At 40.5% G+C, this 19,166-nt stretch overlaps 1 protein-coding gene across 1 annotated transcript in view; it reads left to right on the top strand.

The window, feature by feature from the left end:
- The first annotated feature begins 11,900 nt into the window (after positions 1–11,900).
- Positions 11,901–19,166, top strand: part of tmeff2a (transmembrane protein with EGF-like and two follistatin-like domains 2a) — a 96,744-nt gene continuing 89,478 nt past the window's right edge. The window contains exon 1 of the mRNA XM_010898064.5: positions 11,901–12,791. Coding sequence (XP_010896366.1) covers positions 12,605–12,791 — 187 coding nt within the window. The 5' untranslated portion in view covers positions 11,901–12,604. The remainder of the gene's footprint in view (positions 12,792–19,166) is intronic.

Genomic DNA, 19,166 nt, shown 5'->3' on the forward strand with positions numbered 1-19,166 from the left:
TAGGATAGCATCTTGCAGTTGATGGAGATTTGTGGGATGCACGAAGCTCCCGTTCCACCACATCCCAAAGATGCTCTATTGGGTTGAGATCTGGTGACTGTGGGGGCCATTTCAGTACAGTGAACTCATTGTCACGTTCAAGAAACCAATTTGAAATGATTTGAGCTTTGTGACATGGTGCATTATCCTGCTGGAAGTAGCCATCAGAGGATGGGTACCTGGTGGTCATAAAGGGATGGACATGGTCAGAAAACAATGCTCAGGTAGGCCGTGGCATTTAAACGATGCCCAATTGTCACTAAGGGGCCTAAAGTGTGCCAAGAAAACCTCCCCCACACCATTACACCACCACCACCAGCCTGCACAGTGGTAACAAGTCATGATGGATCCATGTTCTCATTCTGTTCACGCCAAATTCTGACTCTACCATCTGAATGTCTCAACAGAAATCGAGACTCATCAGACCAGGCAACATTCTTCCAGTCTTCAACTGTCCAATTTTGGTGAGCTCGTGCAAATTGTAACCTCTTTTTCCTATTTGTAGTGGAGATGAGTTGTACCCGGTGGGGTCTTCTGCTGTTGTAGCCCATCCGCCTCAAGGTTGTGCGTGTTATGGCTTCACAAATGCTTTGCTGCATACCTCGGTTGTAACGAGTGGTTATTTCAGTCAAAGTTGCTCTTCTATCAGCATGAATCAGTCGGCCCATTCTCCTCTGACCTCTAGCATCAACAAGGCATTTTCGCCCACAGGACTGCCGCATACTGGATGTTTTTCCCTTTTCACACCATTCTTTGTAAACCCTAGAAATGGTTGCGCATGAAAATCCCAGTAACTGAGCAGATTGTGAAATACTCAGACTGGCTCGTCTGGCACCAACAACCATGCCATGCTCAAAATTGCTTAAATCACCTTTCTTTCCCATTCTGACATTCAGTTTGGAGTTCAGGAGATTGTCTTGACCAGGACCACACCCCTAAATGCATTGAAGCAACTGCCATGTAATAGGTTGATTAGATAATTGCATGAATGAGAAATTGAACAGGTGTTCCTAATAATCCTTTAGGTGAGTGTATTTCAAGTGTTTATCTCATCTTCATCTGCTTATCCAGTATCGGGTCACGGGGGCAGCAACTCCAGCAGGGGACCCCAAACTTCCCTTTCCCGAGCCACATTTGCCAGCTCTGACTGGGGGATCCTAGGGGGCATCCTTACCAGATGTCCTGGGGGCACCCTTACCATATGCCTGAACCTCCTCAACTGGCTCCTTTCGATGCAAAGGAGCAGCGGCTCTACTCCGAGTTCCTCACGGATGGCTGAGCTTCTCACCCTTTCAAGTGTTTATTTCTTTTAATTTTGATGATTATAAAAGACAACTAATGAAAATCCAAAATTCACTATCGCCGAAAATTAGAATATTGTCCGTTGCTTACCAGGAGAACACATGGCACCAGGATGCACTATGGGAAGGAGGCAAGTTGGCGGAGGCTGTGTGATGCCTTGGGCAATGTTCTGCCTGGGAAACCTTGGGTCCTGCCATTCATGTGGATGTTACTTTGAAACGTACCACCTACTTGAGCATTGTTGCAGACCATGTGCACCCTTTCATGACAACGATATTCCCTGATGGTATTGGCCTCTTTCAGCAGGATAATGCGCACTGCCACACAGCAAAAATGGGTCAGGAATGGTTTGAGGAACACAACGATGAGTTTAAAGTGTTGACTTGGCCTCCAAGATCCAATGATCTCAATCCAATCAAGCATCTGTGGGATGTGCTGGACAAATAGGTCTGATCCATGGAGGCCCCACCTCGCAACTTACAGTACTTAAAGGATCTGCTGCTAATGTCTTGGTGCCAGATTCCACAGCACACCTTCAGAGGTCTAGTGGAGCCCATACATCAAGTCAAGGCTGTTTTGGCGGCAAAAGGGGGACCTACACAATATTAGGCAGGTGGTCATAATGTTATGGCTTATCAGTGTTTTCTTATAATATTTCCTAAATACTGGGTCATTACCAGTATTAGGATTAATACTGGACAGATCTCTATCAGAGGTTCATTGATCCAAAACAACATCAACATGCCTTTGCACATTCCAGTTGACTTTTTCAAAATACATAAATTACTGGTCTTAACACAATAAAATTTGATTAAGTAAAATAATTTGATGTATAATTATGCATGTATTTTCAAACTAAAAGTGGACTTAACCTTAACAAAATGACTTTAAAAGGTAATGTTACATTTAATACTGTTGTATTAAGACATGCAGTTTCTTGTTTTTTCAAGAAATTCAGGTCCTATGGGCAAATGGCCAAACAAAAAATAAGTAACCTTGTCACACTCAAATTGCTGGTGCATAAAATATGGTTCATAAAAGTGCTGGCCAATTAGGAACTTATGGAGGCGGGCTATAAATACAGGTGGGAGATTCCGACTCATCATTAGCTTCAATGTAGACATAACCCTACCCTAACCACACTCATAAACATATGCCTAAATCTAAGACCAAAAAACTCATTTTGGTTTTAATCCATTTTAAGTCTATATCTAATTTGGACTGGCTATGAATCAGGCTTTATGGCTTTGCAAACTAGCTGAAAATGAGATTTGACAATACAAACGAATATCCCAATTGATGTTGAGTTTGGGCATGAACCATTCATATAGGGTAACTTATTTTTATAATGAATTACTAAACGATATTCTAAAGTTCCTTTCTTCCTGCTTGCTCTTTGATGTGCATCCAATTTAGTGAGGGGGGGGTGGGGTTCGGGGGGTTGCACTATGTGGTCAGACAATTAGAAGTGAGATGAGTTGTCTGCTCTGCATCTCCAATCTAGTTCCATTTTGAGACGCTGAAATCTGACTGTTTGACTGTAGGACAGTCGGCTTGTGGACAACATTATTTATAAATTATTTGAATATTTGAGATATGGACCAATACCTATACTGGCAGGTCAATTAAACAAAATTCACAATGTCATTGCTGAAATAGACCAACAAATTAGGTGGTTATGAGAAATCTGTTACTTAATGAGCAGCCCTTACCTCAATTAGCAAATAGTAATACAAAGCCATTATGAGTAAGCTAACAATTCACCGCATTAAATGCTCTTCATGCTTCCATATTGGTAAGGTAATTGGGTTTAAAATGTTTCCCAGTTCGACCTTTTTGGCTGTTTCAGTAATAAGTTCAAGTAAGATAAATGTTTTTTTAGATTTTTTATTTACAGAAACCTTATTCTAAAGGCATATGACAAAATACATTAACTTAGTTTGTGCTCATCAAAGAACAATTTTTTAAAATTAAGCATCAAAATGTGCCTCCCACTGCCGCACATTTTGCAGACGAGTGCTTTCAGAACGTGATAAAATATCAAATGAGGTATGCAAAGTTTCTTGTGCTGAAACCCAGTGCTTGTCCAACACTTGAGTTGATATTGCTAAATCTGATTGACAGTATACAACCCAAACACCCACGGACTCCACAAACAGCCCACCCAAACGTCATTTATACTATACAACCCTTTCTGTAAATCAACCCGCCCAAGTCTTTAGAAATACCGCAGGAAACATCCCCATCTTGTAACACTGACTGACAATCCCACCAGCAAGCGAGGATCACCATTTAAGCCTAAGTAGCTAGCTAGCTATATCATGGTCGAAATATGTAGTGTTTTTACAATTTTGAAGGGAAATCATGTGTAGGTGTTGGCCTAGCTAGCTTGGTATATGTATGATTGATGTTTCATGATAACAGAACTAAGAAACATTCATATTTATGACGTTATCCACATGTCTATTCTGTTTGGTTAGTGTGTTTCAAGGAAAGACTCTGGCCCCAGCAAAAGCTGTTTTTAACATACTTGATGAGTCTTGGCGGGAGAAAACACATAACAGCTTAATTATACATCAGGCTCATTGTTTATTGCTCAAGTGAATACAAAACATCTGTGCATATGCTTTAATGCTTAGGCTCAACAGTGACCTCAGATACAACCTTCAATGTGAGGAAGTAATTTTTCAGATGCACTGTGGGCAAGATGCTTGCTGGATCCATCTTGCAGGCATTTTCAAGGGGTCTTGCTGCTCCACAACTGTACTGTCAGAGTTGCTGGAGTACAAATGATTCTGCCTCCCTCATCAGTGGCTCTATCTTCTCTCTGCTGAGAGAAGCTTCTGCCGGGCTTGTATCAAATTTAGAAACGAAACAAGGGCCGCTGCCCCAGGGACCTGAAAATCTTTGGATTCATGTAGATTAATAAATAAATAAATAATCTGTTGGATTGTCAAAAAGCAAACACCATAGAAATAAATGTTGTTAACACTATAAAACATTACTAATTTAATATAGGCCCTTGGCTCGGGTATATTTTCTGCGGTCGTGATTATGTCTATGACGATGGCCTTATGCAGTTTATCAGAAATACACAAGTATTTTCCTATTCCCTTTATTAAAGTCAGGACAATCCCAATGATATTAACAGCACACAGTGAGATGCGCAAGACTTCATTTATAAAAAACAAAAACCAGCATACATTACGTGGAATTTTTGACAACAGTGCCCTAATTGAAACATGAGGAGATTTATAAGAACATTGTTGAGACACTTGGGTACTGAAATAAATAGCTACTACTTAAGTAACTTATTTGCCGTCTACATTGTGTAAACTGCTGTATTGCTGATCTTGGTGGTTTATGTCTTTTGTTCATCCTAGTGTCCGACTATTCTAAACAACTAAGCCAAGTTATTTCTTGATGGTTCTGACGTGGCTGCTCGTCACACATTGCCCTGTACCAATCTGTTTGCTCTGGAGGGCTATGGCGTTTAATACGTCCATCCATGTTAATTAATTTCTGATGGCCAGTTTGACATTATCACTGTAAAACTTTAGATAAAGTTTGGGCCAATTCAATGTTTTTTGCTCCCAGTGTGGCAAAACCAAAGTCTGCATCTGTGCCAGGGGATTCAGTGTAAATGTGAAGTGGTTGCAATAACTTCAAATGGGCATGGCCCAAATGTTTTGCAACAGTAGGTTGCGGCAAATGTGCCTGATGACTCTTTGTTCTGGTTTGCATATAACTTGCAGCTATAATGGATGTCTCATCTTGTTTTAAGCCAAAATTGTATTATTCTTAAAGGGATAGTTGGACCAAGATTCATATTTGGCTGAAATTCTGCTTACCCTGAATTGTTCTTGAAAGCCCATGGAGTAATTTTATTATTCACCTCTGTCCAAGTCTGGAATTAGCAATATTAGCATTGTCCAAATTCATGAATCAAAACTATACATCCCGAGCAACAACAGCTGCATACTAACAGCTCAAACTGGCACTATGCAAACTATATTTTGTAGCCACCAAACATAGCCTCTGATAATCTATCTCTTTAATGTGTGCTGTTTACAGTGGATATACAAAGTCTACACACCCTTGTGAGAATGCCAGGTTTTTGTGATGTAAAAGAATGTGACAAAGATAAATCATGTCAGACTTTTTCCACTTTTAATGTGACCTATAATGTGAACAATTCAACTTAAAAACAAACTTAAATATTCGAGGGGGAAAAAGGAAAATAAAAACCTTAAAATAACCTGGTTGCATAAGTGTGCGCACACTCTAATAACTGGGTGTGATGTTCTGTTGTTTATCTGGAGAAAGGGAGACCTCTAGTGGTGACTCCTAATGTAATGTTTATGTTGTATTAGCAGTCTTGCTACAGTTCGATGATACATGGTGAAGTAAACGGTCACATATTTTCTCTCTGGACTTAAGTTGGCCAGAAAAACGTTTGCCTGTAATACGAGCTCATACAGTTATCTTGACATTGAGTACTACAAATAGTAGTAATGAAGTACTTTGTTAATGAAGTTAAGTTGTTTTAAATGCGTGGTAGCACATTTTTTTCATACGTTTTTAACAGAAAATATATCAGTATTGTTCTTGAACCACGTCTGTAACCGAATGAAATACTGAGATGTATTCTTTGTTCTTTGCAGTTTTACAGTACTTCTCGAGTAAAGTTTGGAAAGGATACATAAGCTTCATTCTTGTCTTGAGGAAACTGTTAGCTATCTGCCAAGCTAATGTAACAGGCTAGACAGTGCCACACACGTACAGAAGCGGGGGCAGAACACTGGGGATGTGGCTGTGTTCACAATTAACCAATCACATTCAAACTCATGTTAAAAAGAAGTCATTACACACCTGCCGTCATTTAAAGTGACTCTGATTAATCACAAAAACATTTTCTTAGTTGCATCTCCAAACAAAAGCCAAGGTGCGCAGAGAGCTTCCAAAGCATCAGAGGGATCTCATTGTTGAAAGATATCAGTCAGGAGAAGGGTACAAAATAATTTAAAAAGCATTAGATATACCATGGAACACAGTGAAGACAGTCATCATCAAGTGGAGAAAATATGGCACAACAGAGACATTACCATGAACTGGACGTTCCTCCAAAATGTATGAAAAGACGAGAAGAAAACTGGTCAAGGAGGCTTCCAAGAGGCCTACAGCAACATTAAAGGAACTGCAGATATTTCTGGCAAGTGCTGGCTTTGTGCTACATGTGACAACAATCTCCTGTATTCTTCATATGAATGGGCTATGGGGTAGGGTGGCAAGACGGGAGCCTTTTCTTACAAAGAAAAACATCCAAGCCCAGCTGAAGTTTGCAAAAACAAACATCAAGTGTCCTAAAAGCATGTGGGAAAATGTGTTATGATCTGATGAAACCAAGGTTGAACCTTTTTTTGAACCATAATTCCAAGAGGTATGTTTGGCGCAAAAACAACACTGCACATCACCCAAAGAACACCATACCCACAGTGAAGCATGGTGGTGGCAGAATCATGCTTTAGGGCTGTTTTTCTTCAGCTGGAACCGGGGCCTTAGTCAGGGTGGAGGGAATTATGAACAGTTCCAAAATACGTCAACCCTACTAGAGATAAAAGCATGGATGAGCTTCTCTTGGTCTTTTTGGGACACCAAGCCTTTTATTCTGGCTATATTTTTTAGATGATAGAATGCTGTTTTGGTGACCGCTTTGATATGACTGTTAAATGTGAGGTCTGAGTCTATCACCAAAAGTACGCACTTAATCCTTGGTTTTAAGGGCCCGAGAATCCAGCTCTTTACTAATACTTATTTTATTTTTGTAGCCAAAACAAAATTATCTCAGTTTTATCTTGGTTTAATTGTAGACAATTTTGGTTCGTCCAGGTATTGATGTGCTCTGTACAGTGACACAGAGAGTCTATTGAGCTGTTGTCATATGGTTTGAGAGCCATATACACTCACCTAAAGGATTATTAGGAACACCATATTAATACTGTGTTTGACCCCCTTTCGCCTTCATAACTGCCTTAATTCTACATGGCATTGATTCAACAAGGTGCTGAAAGCATTCTTTAGAAATGTTGGCCCGTATTGATAGGATAGCATCTTGCATTTGATGGAGATTTGTGGGATGCACATCCAGTGCATGAAGCTCCCGTTCCAACACATCCCAAATATGCTCTATTGGGTTGAGATCTGGTGACTGTGGGGGCCATTTCAGTACAGTGAACTCATTGTCATGTTCAAGAAACCAATTTGAAATGATTCGAGCTTTGTGACATGGTGCATTATCTTGCTGGAAGTAGCCATCAGAGGATGGGTACATGGTGGTCATAAAGGGATGGACATGGTCAGAAACAATGCTCAGGTAGGCAGTGGCATTTAAACGATGCCCAATTGGCACTAAGGGGCCTAAAGTGTGCCAAGAAAACATCTCCCACACCATTACACCACCACCACCAGCCTGCACAGTGGTAACAAGGCATGATGGATCCATGTTCTCATTCTGTTCACGCCAAATTCTGACTCTACCATCTGAATGTCTCAGAAATCGAGACTCATCAGACCAGGCAACATTCTTCCAGTCTTCAACTGTCCAATTTTGGTGAGCTCGTGCAAATTGTAACCTCTTTTTCCTATTTGTAGTGGAGATGAGTTGTATCCGGTGGGGTCTTCTGCTGTAGTAGCCCATCCGCCTCAAGGTTGTGCGTGTTGTGGCTTCACAAATGCTTTGCTGCATACCTCGGTTGTAACGAGTGGTTATTGCAGTCAAAGTTGCTCTTCTATCAGCTTGAATCAGTCTGCCCATTCTCCTCTGACCTCTAGCATCAACAAGGCATTTTCGCCCACAGGACTGCCGCATACTGGATGTTTTTCCATTTTCACACCATTTTTTGTAAACCCTAGAAATGGTTGTGCGTGAAAATCCCAGTAACTGAGCAGATTGTGAAATACTCAGACTGGCCCGTCTGGCACCAACAACCATGCCACGCTCAAAATTGCTTAAATCACCTTTCTTTCCCATTCTGACATTCAGTTTGGAGTTCAGGAGATTGTCTTGACCAGGACCACACCCCTAAATGCATTGAAGCAACTGCCATGTGATTGGTTGATTAGATAATTGCATTAATGAGAAATTGAACAGGTGTTCCTAATAATCCTTTAGGTGAGTGTATATTTGAGTATCATCGGCATAGCTGTGGTAGTTAATGTTGTTGTTCTGTAGAATTTGGCCCAGAGGTAGCATATAGAGATTGAATAAAAGCGGTCTGAGATCTGATCCATGTGGAACTCAGCATGTCATAGCCACCCTATCAGATTCATGATTACCAATCTTGACAAAGTAACTCCAGCCATCTAGAGAAGATATGAACCAATCAAGGACTGTCTCGGAGAGTCCTAACCAATTTTCCAACCTATCTATACATGTTCTATGATCTACATTGTCAAATGCTGCACTGAGATCTAATAGAACCAGAACTGTTATTTTATCTGAATCAGTATTCAGCCGTATCATTTAAAACTTTAACCAGGGCCGTTTCAGTACTGTGGTGAGGTCGGAAACCTGACTGAAATTTGTCTAAGAGACCGCTTGAGGTCACAAAATTGCTTGACTTGATTGAAGACAACCTTCTCAATGATCTTGGCTATAAAAGGGAGATTTGATACAGGTCTATAGTTGTTCATTATAGATGCATCCAGTGTTCTCTTTTTAATAGGGGCTTAATGGAAGCTGATTTTAGAGACGTTGGGAAAATGCCTGATTACAGAGAGCTATTAACTATTTGCTTTAGGTCCATTGTTATAGAGTTTCAAAAAATGTTTTAAGTCTGATGGCAGTGTGGCGAGATAGCAAGTGGAAACTTTAAGATGTCAAACTGTTTCTTCTAGGGATTTTTTATCAATTGTATTAAAAAGCAACATAATAACCAAGTTATGTCTTGGTGGTTGTGGTGACGGTACAGAGTCCTTGTTAGACTGTGTAGTTCAGATGTTCTGTCTAATACTTACGCAAATTCATTACATTTCACAGTGGACATGAGTTCTGATGCTATTTGCTTAATTGGGTTTGTAAGCTTGTCGACCATGGCAAATAGAGTGTGGGTATTGTTGATATTTTTGTTGTTCATTCTCGATAAATGTTGCTGTCTGGCCCTGCGTAACTCATTGTTGAAGCTACCAAGGCTTTGTTTATAGATGTCAAAATGAATCTGAAGTTTAGTTTTCCTCCACTTACGTTCCACTTTCCTACATTCTCTTTTCAGGGTGCTTACCATCATGATGGTTCTATATGGTGTTTTCTGTTTGCTCATAGTTTTTACACGATCCATGACATTTAATATTTTGGCATTAAAATTATCCAGGAGTACATCAACTGACTCAGCAATTATTGTTGGAGAGATAGCTATGGCTTCAATAAATTGAGCGTTGGTACTCTCATAAATGCACCTTTTTTTTTAACAGAAACAGAGTTTACTGGAACATTTGGGGTGATAAGTGAATAAAAAAAAGACACAGAAATGTCATTAACCATGACAGGAAATATCAAGACCTTTTGAAATAACCAGATCTAGAATGTGGCCTTGAGTGTGTGTATGCTCTTTCACATGTTGAGTGAGATCAAAAGTGTCAAGTAGTGCAAAAAGTTATTTGGCATTATTGTCCATACTACTATCTATGTGGATGTTAAAATCCCCTGTAATAATAAACAAGTTATAATCAACTGATATAATGGATAGTAGTTCAGCAAAATCATCAATAAAATGTGCAGAATATCGTGGAGGTTTGTAAATAGTTAAAAACAAAATTTTGGGGGTACCCTTCAATGTAAAACAGAGGTGTTGAAAAGAAATAAAATGACCTAGTGTATTTTCTTTGCACTGGAATGTATCTTTGAATAGGGCAGCCACTCCTCCTCCTTTACTACCATTTCGACCCATATTCATATTATCCAAATTATTCAGGTGCTGTCTCATTAAGAATTGCTGCATTATAATCTTCTGTTAGCCACGTTTCAGTCAGAAACATAACATATAGGTTGTAGGATATTGTAATGTCATTTACCAAGATTGATTTGTTGATGAGAGATCTGATATTAAGTAAAGCCAGCTTAATAGATATAATAGGGGTTCCTGGACTAGTAGGTTGACGTGTTAGTTAACAGATTAGACAAGTTTACTTTATGGGTTCCATGCTCACAATTCCTACTATTTCTAATCAACACAAGAATAGTGTTGTGTTCCTAGCTTGTACTCAAAACAGTCGGCATTGGTATTTTCACAATAGCAAGGGTTGGGCTGTGCACAGGAGATCAGGAGATCTGACAGATTTGGAGCGCTTTTGCAAAGAAGAGTGGGCAAATATTGCCGCGTCAAGATGTGCCATGCTAATAGACTCCTACCCAAAACGAGTTGCTGTAATAAAATCAAAAGGTGCTTCAACAAAGTATTAGTTTAAAGGTGTGCACACTTGTGCAACCAGGTTATTGTGAGTTTAAAATATTTCCCCCTCAAAGATTTCAGTTTGTTTTTCAATTGAATTGTTCATGTTATAGGTCACATTAAAGGTGGAAAAAGTTCGGACATGATTTATCGTTGTCTCTCTTTTACATCACAAGAACCTGGCATTTTAACAAGGGTGTGCAGAATTTTTATATCCTCTGTATATGTGAATATGAGGTCTTATTTTCTTAGCATTTTATTTCTTCTATTCCACACAAGCTGCCATCTTCTGACCTCCAATAAACTGGACATCTGTAGTTCATCATGCCATTAATTTATAAAGGGCATATTGCTAGTTTTTAATCATTTAATTGTACTAAAAATAAATTATATTTAAATGTTTTATTCTGCTTCGGTTTTCATTTACCAAAATAATCTCTGAATACTCATAGAGGAATTGCAAATCTGTATTAATAATGTCTGTGCATTATGGTCAAAGGACTATGGATTATCTAGATAAATATCCGTTGTCAACACACATGCAATAAATAATTGGCCTATAATACAGAAGACAATAAAGTTGTCTGTTTAGTGAGAAATGGAGTGTCAACAAAATGCACAAGGTCAGATATATTTGTCAGAATTCTTACACCACATCTGGCCGAGAAAACTGGCCCGTTTGTGCTTTTAGGCTGGGCCTAAAAGCTGGGGTTTCCAAGTTCCCAATATAAGGGCTTCAATTTCCGTTCGAAAAAGAAGAGTAGAAAACAGCTGGAATTCATGTCTTTCTATTCCTAAAGGGTAAATCATTGCTTGGCTTTGTGTTCGACAGCGCATCATGCTGGGTATAGCGCTCTTGCAACCATTATAGGCTATATGAGATAGCCTACAATATTTAGGTGTTTTGGCATTCTGTGCGGCAGGCAACTCAGTGTCGGAGTCGGCATTATTTCAAAGCAGAGCAATTATCCAAGCCCCAGCTGGACGAATCGATTTCTACAGGCTTTTAAAAATGCTAGTGGCCAATTACATTGCGAGTGCATCTCTTCCCACCCTTCCTGCACGGTTCAGCTGTGACTAGAGCTGAGTCCCGATCGTTCCAAGCCCAAGCAGTGAGCAGACACTGACCGTTGCATGGGTCGGAAGCCACAAAGCCGGTCTCTCTCTCCCTCTCCACAGCAGATAATTCCTTCTTCCTCCAATCAGCGTCCTATAATTACCGAGACCCCCCTGCCTCCCTCTCCTTCTCATCCGACGTCACGTGATCACCACCAGACTAAACTGCCGTTGGTGCGCGGAACACGGATTCCAGAGAGAAGAGGACAGCTCAACTGACCGGCTTATTGCGCGTCTAAACACAACTACGAGGGGATAGGCTGTCAAGAAATTTCTGGATATTACTAGGTCGTCGCCGTCTCTAAACAGTGGGATATAAACAATATTTCAGTTTTATTCCTTTCTTTCTTTTCTATCTTTCTTTTCTCTCCTCATCGTTGAGCATCCTTCCTCTACCTGCCTGCCAGTCCTCTGGTTTACCTGGCTAACTTTCCCTCCGACACCATCCCACACCCTTCATCGCCCCCAACCTTAGCACCCGAACCCCCATCATATTTTGCTGCACCACCTCGGATCGCACGGAACCTGCGTTGGTTAACCTACAGCACTTCATGGGGCACGCTTTATTGCACGGAAAATGTCCCTTTATTGGTCACTGAGCGCCCCGGAGAAACAGCCAACGTCTGGACCGGAGTTGTGGGTGCTTGTCTGCCTCTTCTGCCCAGCTCATTTGTGTTGTAGAGGGACGCCGCTGAACTGAGATGGGTCTGTCTGTAAGGGCCACCGCACTACAGGAGCCCCGACGCCCGCACCAGTGGAGTCTGACAGTGGGAGATCGGGTCTGGATCACCGTCGTTTCGTTTCTTGCCACTTTACCTGTAGAGCAACTTTGCGCTTTCCCGTCTTCACTGAGCGACTGTCAGACGCCTACCGGCTGGAACTGCTCGGGTAAGAAAGCAGAGGCAGAGTCATTTATTTCGTCTACTTAGTTATCTCTTGTCTGTATGTCTGACCGTAACGGTATGGTAACCTTGTCTAGTCCTATAGACATATAGACATTTCGGGTGGATGGGCTGAGGATGTATCCTGGATACTGTGTGCAAATACATAAAAAAAAAATAATAATCCTTAAGGGTTCTTCGACTGTATAGGTGTTTAAGTTAGCCTATACCTTTATGGTACCAAAGAGAATTAATTTAGTTAATTTTTTTTACACTCCGTGGAAAGGGTTCTGAATGGAACTAAAGTGCTTCTACCTGGAATCAAAGGGTCCTACCTGAAACGAAATGGACTTCTTGGAACCTACAGTTCTTGAAAAGGGTTCCCCACTGGGACAACCGAAAGAAAGATGGAAACGTTTATTTCTGAGTGTAGAGCACTGTTTGCACGTTGGTTGTGTTTTAGAGAAATCCAAAGAGTGAGGATATTCATCAGTGCTCGAGATACTTATCTGGTATTTCAGGGTTGCCATTAGGTGCTCTTAAGTACTAAGTCATAGGAAATGGCTTCTTTAAAAAAAAAAGCACATTTTATTAAGTCTTATATACATTTGTGCTTAATTAACGGACCATTATTTGACATCGCCACTATTTTTACCCTTTATATTATTATTGATGTGTTATTATTATTACTATTATTACTACTACTAGTAGTAGTAGTAATCGCTATCAGAGTTTTTTTTCTCATAAATTGTTGAAAATGCATTATCATTGTTTGGTAATTTGAGGAATTCAAATTCTAATCTAGACTACCTCATATTTTCGAGTCGACGGCGGTCTGAAATCCTCCTACACTTTTCTATCTATTTTACATATGTTACAATTTTTTTTTTTTATGAATGTTAGGCTAGTTGCTCTGTCGTGTTGTAAGTGATTAGAAATTTGACTCCAAATAGCACGCATTGCAATAGATTAAAAAATATAATAATATAAAATAGCCCTATGGCTGTTACCGCCCATTTCTGTTGCGTAATCTATTTTACTTGATTATAGATAGCATGTGTCTTCTGTTTAGGCTACTGTTTGGGTTAATCTGATCTTTTTATCTCTCTGGAGCTGTTCCGTTACCTACTGGAGTTTCATTAAGTGCTACCCAGAATATGAAGTTTACCGCTTTATATACTGCCATGTGTACTGTAAAGTTGTTTTCCCTTGTCGGTGCCAAATCGTCAAAACATATGCGCTTGAGGCTGTAGAGTACGACAGCGTACCAACATGCCTTTGTTTAGCATCTGACTGTACGGTCGATTTCTTGCTATAGTATTTTCAATGTTGAAACTTAAAATAGCCTGAGACGCTTTCCCACATTAGAGAACAATACATGCTAGTGCATTAGCCTCTGCCCGACAGGCCTACCCTCTGATCATCGTTCAGTTGAGCATTATTTAGCCAGTAGCCTATTTTGAAATGCAACATGATTTGATGACAATTACATGCGATAAACCATACACTTGGACCTGTATAGCCATCAAATAGTCCCTTCATAAGATATCAATAAATGTACTTGGGATAAAGCAGAGTAGTATGTTTAGCAATACGTTTTTCACAAACTCCTGTTTAAGTAGATTACAAGCCGAACTTCTGGAAATTGTACGTTCAAGATATGAATGCTTTAAGCCAGCGTTCAATATGTGGCCACATTGTCAGAGTAACAGGTTGTGATTGTAATCTTGGGACTAAAGATGCAATCCTGTGCCAGTGAGAAATTACTTGGGCTGCGTTCCAAAAATGGCACACAATTCCCTCAATGCGCTATATATCTGGTTAAAAGTAGTGCGTGAGGGGAAAGAGTGCCATTTGGGTATATCCTTCGTTGCTATACTATTACTGGGCCGCCATATAATTAGGTCAAAGCTCTGTCGTTTATCAACCCCCATTTGACACCCCTCATTTCTCTCTAATAGACTTGAGTTAAGAGACTTATTTTAGGCTTTGGATAGGATTGCCTTTTAACATCCGGGATGTCTATCTCATTAATGCTTTAATAAAAAACATTTCACTAATATTCAGTGGTTTTGTTAAGTTTGCTGTATTCTTTGTTACCATGACGTGGTCTATTACTGGTGTGAGTGTGTTGATGTTTTCTTTCTCTTTTGGGTAATGAAAATCCCCTCTAGAAGAGGTAAACACAGATCATTTAATCTAGGAAGGTTACTTTTCCAGGCCCGGCAAAGAAAAAAACAATTTCTTAATGTTACATTATCTTCTTAAGGGGCTGTCTAAGCTTTCATCTCTTCCAAAATATCCATCCCCTGATCCTTCCCAACCCCATACAATCACTAAAGGACAATGTAACAAGTACAACTTTGTACTTAATGAACATGAATGGTGTTCCTCTATGACGCAAAACTCTGAAACTCTAAATAGCAGCCGGACTGAATGGCAGTTATCTTCCTCGTCATGGTCTATATAAACTGATGATATAATGAATGGATGTTTTCAACACCAAGTCTGTGCCTGCCTTGGCATGACAGTGAGGACTTTGATTGCAAAGCAAGACATGCATTGTATTTTGTCATCATAACCCTCCTGACAATGAACAAAGGCTTGAGTGTTCGCAGTGTCAATAATTCATTTGACTGTGCTTCCGATATAAGAGAGAGAGAGAGAGAGAGAGAGAGCAGAGAAGGATAGACAGAGAGAGTCATTTGGCAATGATGTCATTGTATTACTGGTGCTGGTATGTAATGACCAGGTGGTATCTGGAAATAAACATTGTTAGCTGGAAGGCTACTTGGTGCTGGGTAAGGAAGAAGGGAAATATTGATGGAATGGGAAACAAATGGAAAGTCATGCATGAGGCAAGTGTTGTTTATGATCTCCTTTGGACAGACATAAGGATGAATACACATTTCTGTCCCACAGGAGTCTCTTTATCTCTTTTTTCAGGTACTTGGGTTCTTAACTAGAAACAAAAAATAGTGTTATCACAATTGTATCTTATTAATTCAGACCTGAAATACATTTATATACAGTGGGGAGAACAAGTATTTGATACACTGCCAATTTTGCAGGTTTTCCTACTTACAAAGCATGTAGAGGTCTGCAATATTTATCATATGTACTCTTCAACTGTGAGAGACGGAATCTAAAACAGAAATCCAGAAAATCACATTGTATGATATTTAAGTAATTCATTTGTATTTTATTGCATGACATAAGTATTTGATACATTAGAAAAGCAGAACTTCATATTTGGTACAGAATCCTTTTTTTGCAATTACAGAGATTATACATTTCCTGTAGTTCTTGACCAGGTTTGCACACACTACAGCAGGGATTTTGGCCCACACCTCCATACAGACCTTCTCCAGATCCTTCAGGTTTCGGGGCTGTCACTGGGCAATACGGACTTTCAGCTCCGTATAAAAGAAAGATTTTCTTTTGGGTTCAGGTCTGGAGACTGACCAGAGAACTGTGTAAGGACATCAGGGATAACATTGTAGACCTGCACAAGGCTGGGATGGGCTGCAGGACAATAGGCAAGCAGCTTGGTGAGAAGGCAACAACTGTTGTCGCAATTATTAGAAAATGGATGAAGTTCAAGATGACGGTTAATCTCCCTCAGTCTGGAGCTCCATGCAAGATTTCACCTCGTGGGGCATCAATGATCATGAGGAAGGTGAGGGATCTGCCCAGAACTACACGGCAGGACCTGGTCAATGACCTGAAGAGAGCTGGGACCACAGTCTCAAAGAAAACCATTAGTAACACACTACGCCGTCATGGATTAAAATCCTGCAGCGCACGCAAGGTCCCCCTGCTCAAGCCAGCGCATGTCCAGGCCCATCTGAAGTTTGTCAATGACCATCTGGATGATCCAGAGGAGGAATGGGAGATGGTCATGTGGTCTGATGAGACAAAAATAGAGCTTTTTGGTCTAAACTCCACTCGCCGTGTTTATAGGAAGAAGAAGGATGAGTACAACCCCAAGAACACCATCCCAACCGTGAAGCATGGAGGTGGAAACATCCTTCTTTGGGGATGCTTTTCTGTGAAGGGGACAGGACGACTTCACCGTATTGAGGGGTGGATGGATGGGGCCATGTATCGCCGGATCTTGGCCAACAACCTCCTTTCTTCAGTAAGAGCATTGAAGATGGGTCATGGCTGGGTCTTCCAGCATGACAACGACCTGAAACACACAGCCAGGGCAACTAAGCAGTGGAAGCATCTCAAGGTCCTGGAGTGGCCTAGCCAGTCTCCAGACCTGAACCCAATAGAAAATCTTTGGAGGGAGCTGAAAGTCTGTATTGCCCAGCAACAGCCCCGAAACCTGAATGATCTGGAGAAGGTATGTATGGAGGAGTGTGCAAATCTGGTCAAGAACTACAGGAAACCTTTGATTTTTCTGTAATTGCAAACAAAGGTTTCTGTACCAAATATTAAGTTCTGCTTTTCTGATGTATCAAATACTTACGTCATGCAATAAAATAGAAAAAAGTACTTAAATATCATACAATGTGATTTTCTGGATTCTGTCACTCACAGTTGAAGAGTACCTATGATAAATATTACAGACTTCTACATGCTTTGTAAGTGGGAAAACCTGCAAAATCGGCAGTGTATCAAATGCTTGTTCTTCCCACTGTATATGTACACTCACCTAAAGGATTATTAGGAACACCATACTAATACAGTGTTTGACCCCCTTTCGCCTTCAGAACTGCCTTAATTCTACGTGGCATTGATTCAACAAGGTGCTGAAAGCATTCTTTAGAAATGTTGGCCCATATTGATAGGATAGCATCTTGCAGTTGATGGAGATTTGTGGGATGCACATCCAGGGCACGAAGCTCCCGTTCCACCACATCCCAAAGATGCTCTATTGGGTTGAGATCTGGTGACTGTGGGGGCCATTTCAGTACAGTGAACTCATTGTCATGTTCAAGAAACCAATTTGAAATGATTCGAGCTTTGTGACATGGTGCATTATCCTGCTGGAAGTAGCCATCAGAGAATGGGTACATGGTGGTCATAAAGAGATGGACATGGTCAGAAACAATGCTCAGGTAGGCCGTGGCATTTAAACGATGCCCAATTGGCACTAAGGGGCCTAAAGTGTGCCAAGAAAACATCCCCCAAACCATTACAACACCACCACCAGCCTGCACAGTGGTAACAAGGCATGATGGATCCATGTTCTCATTCTGTTTACGCCAAATTCTGACTCTACCATCTGAATGTCTCAACAGAAATCGAGACTCATCAGACCAGGCAACATTCTTCCAGTCTTCAACTGTCCAATTTTGGTGAGCTCGTGCAAATTGTAGCCTCTTTTTCCTATTTGTAGTGGAGATGAGTGGTACCCGGTGGGGTCTTCTGCTGTTGTAGCCCATCTGCCTCAAGGTTGTGCGTGTTGTGGCTTCACAAATGCTTTGCTGCATACCTCGGTTGTAACGAGTGGTTATTTCAGTCAAAGTTGCTCTTCTATCAGCTTGAATCAGTTGGCCCATTCTCCTCTGACCTCTAGCATCAACAAGGCATTTTCGCCCACAGGACTGCCGCATACTGGATGTTTTTCCCTTTTCACACCATTCTTTGTAAACCCTAGAAATGGTTGTGCATGAAAATCCCAGTAACTGAGCAGATTGTGAAATACTCAGATTGGCCCGTCTGGCACCAACAACCATGCCATGCTCAAAATTGCTTAAATCACCTTTCTTTCCCATTCTGACATTCAGTTTGGAGTTCAGGAGATTGTCTTGACCAGGACCACACCCCTAAATGCATTGAAGCAACTGCCATGTGATTGGTTGATTGGATAATTGCATGAATGAGAAATTGAACAGGTGTTCCTAATAATCCTTTAGGTGAGTGTATATCTTAACAATTGGGCATGTTGTTGTTATGGTATTTGCCCAATATACCACCGCTACAACATGTCCTTAGACACTATGCATCATGGTGTGGTTGAACACAGCGTTCAATATTGGTATATTAACTATATACCACCAGCCCCTGATCTGCCATATTGCCATTATACACAGATTACGAAAGCAGTTAGACCAGTAACAATTGATGTAATTTCCATCCATATACCACGATTTTAACCACCGTTATATACATATAAATACACACACACTTTGCACAGAAAAATGCATATATATCATTAGAAGCATTAGTACAAAAAAAAAAAAAATAATCTTGTGTGTTGTCTAATCTTTTGAGGTAGTTGAAATGTTATAAAGATTGTTGAAGAAAGAAAATGCAGTGGAAGACCCAAAATACTGTCTACTAATGAATACTTTAAGATCACTTCTATGAGGAACTTAAGGATATAAAGTGAAGTGCTTGGTTTGCATCTGGCAAATTCATCTGACAC

This window comes from Esox lucius, chromosome 16 (assembly GCF_011004845.1).
Source record: "Esox lucius isolate fEsoLuc1 chromosome 16, fEsoLuc1.pri, whole genome shotgun sequence".
Taxonomy (NCBI): Eukaryota; Metazoa; Chordata; class Actinopteri; order Esociformes; family Esocidae; genus Esox; species Esox lucius.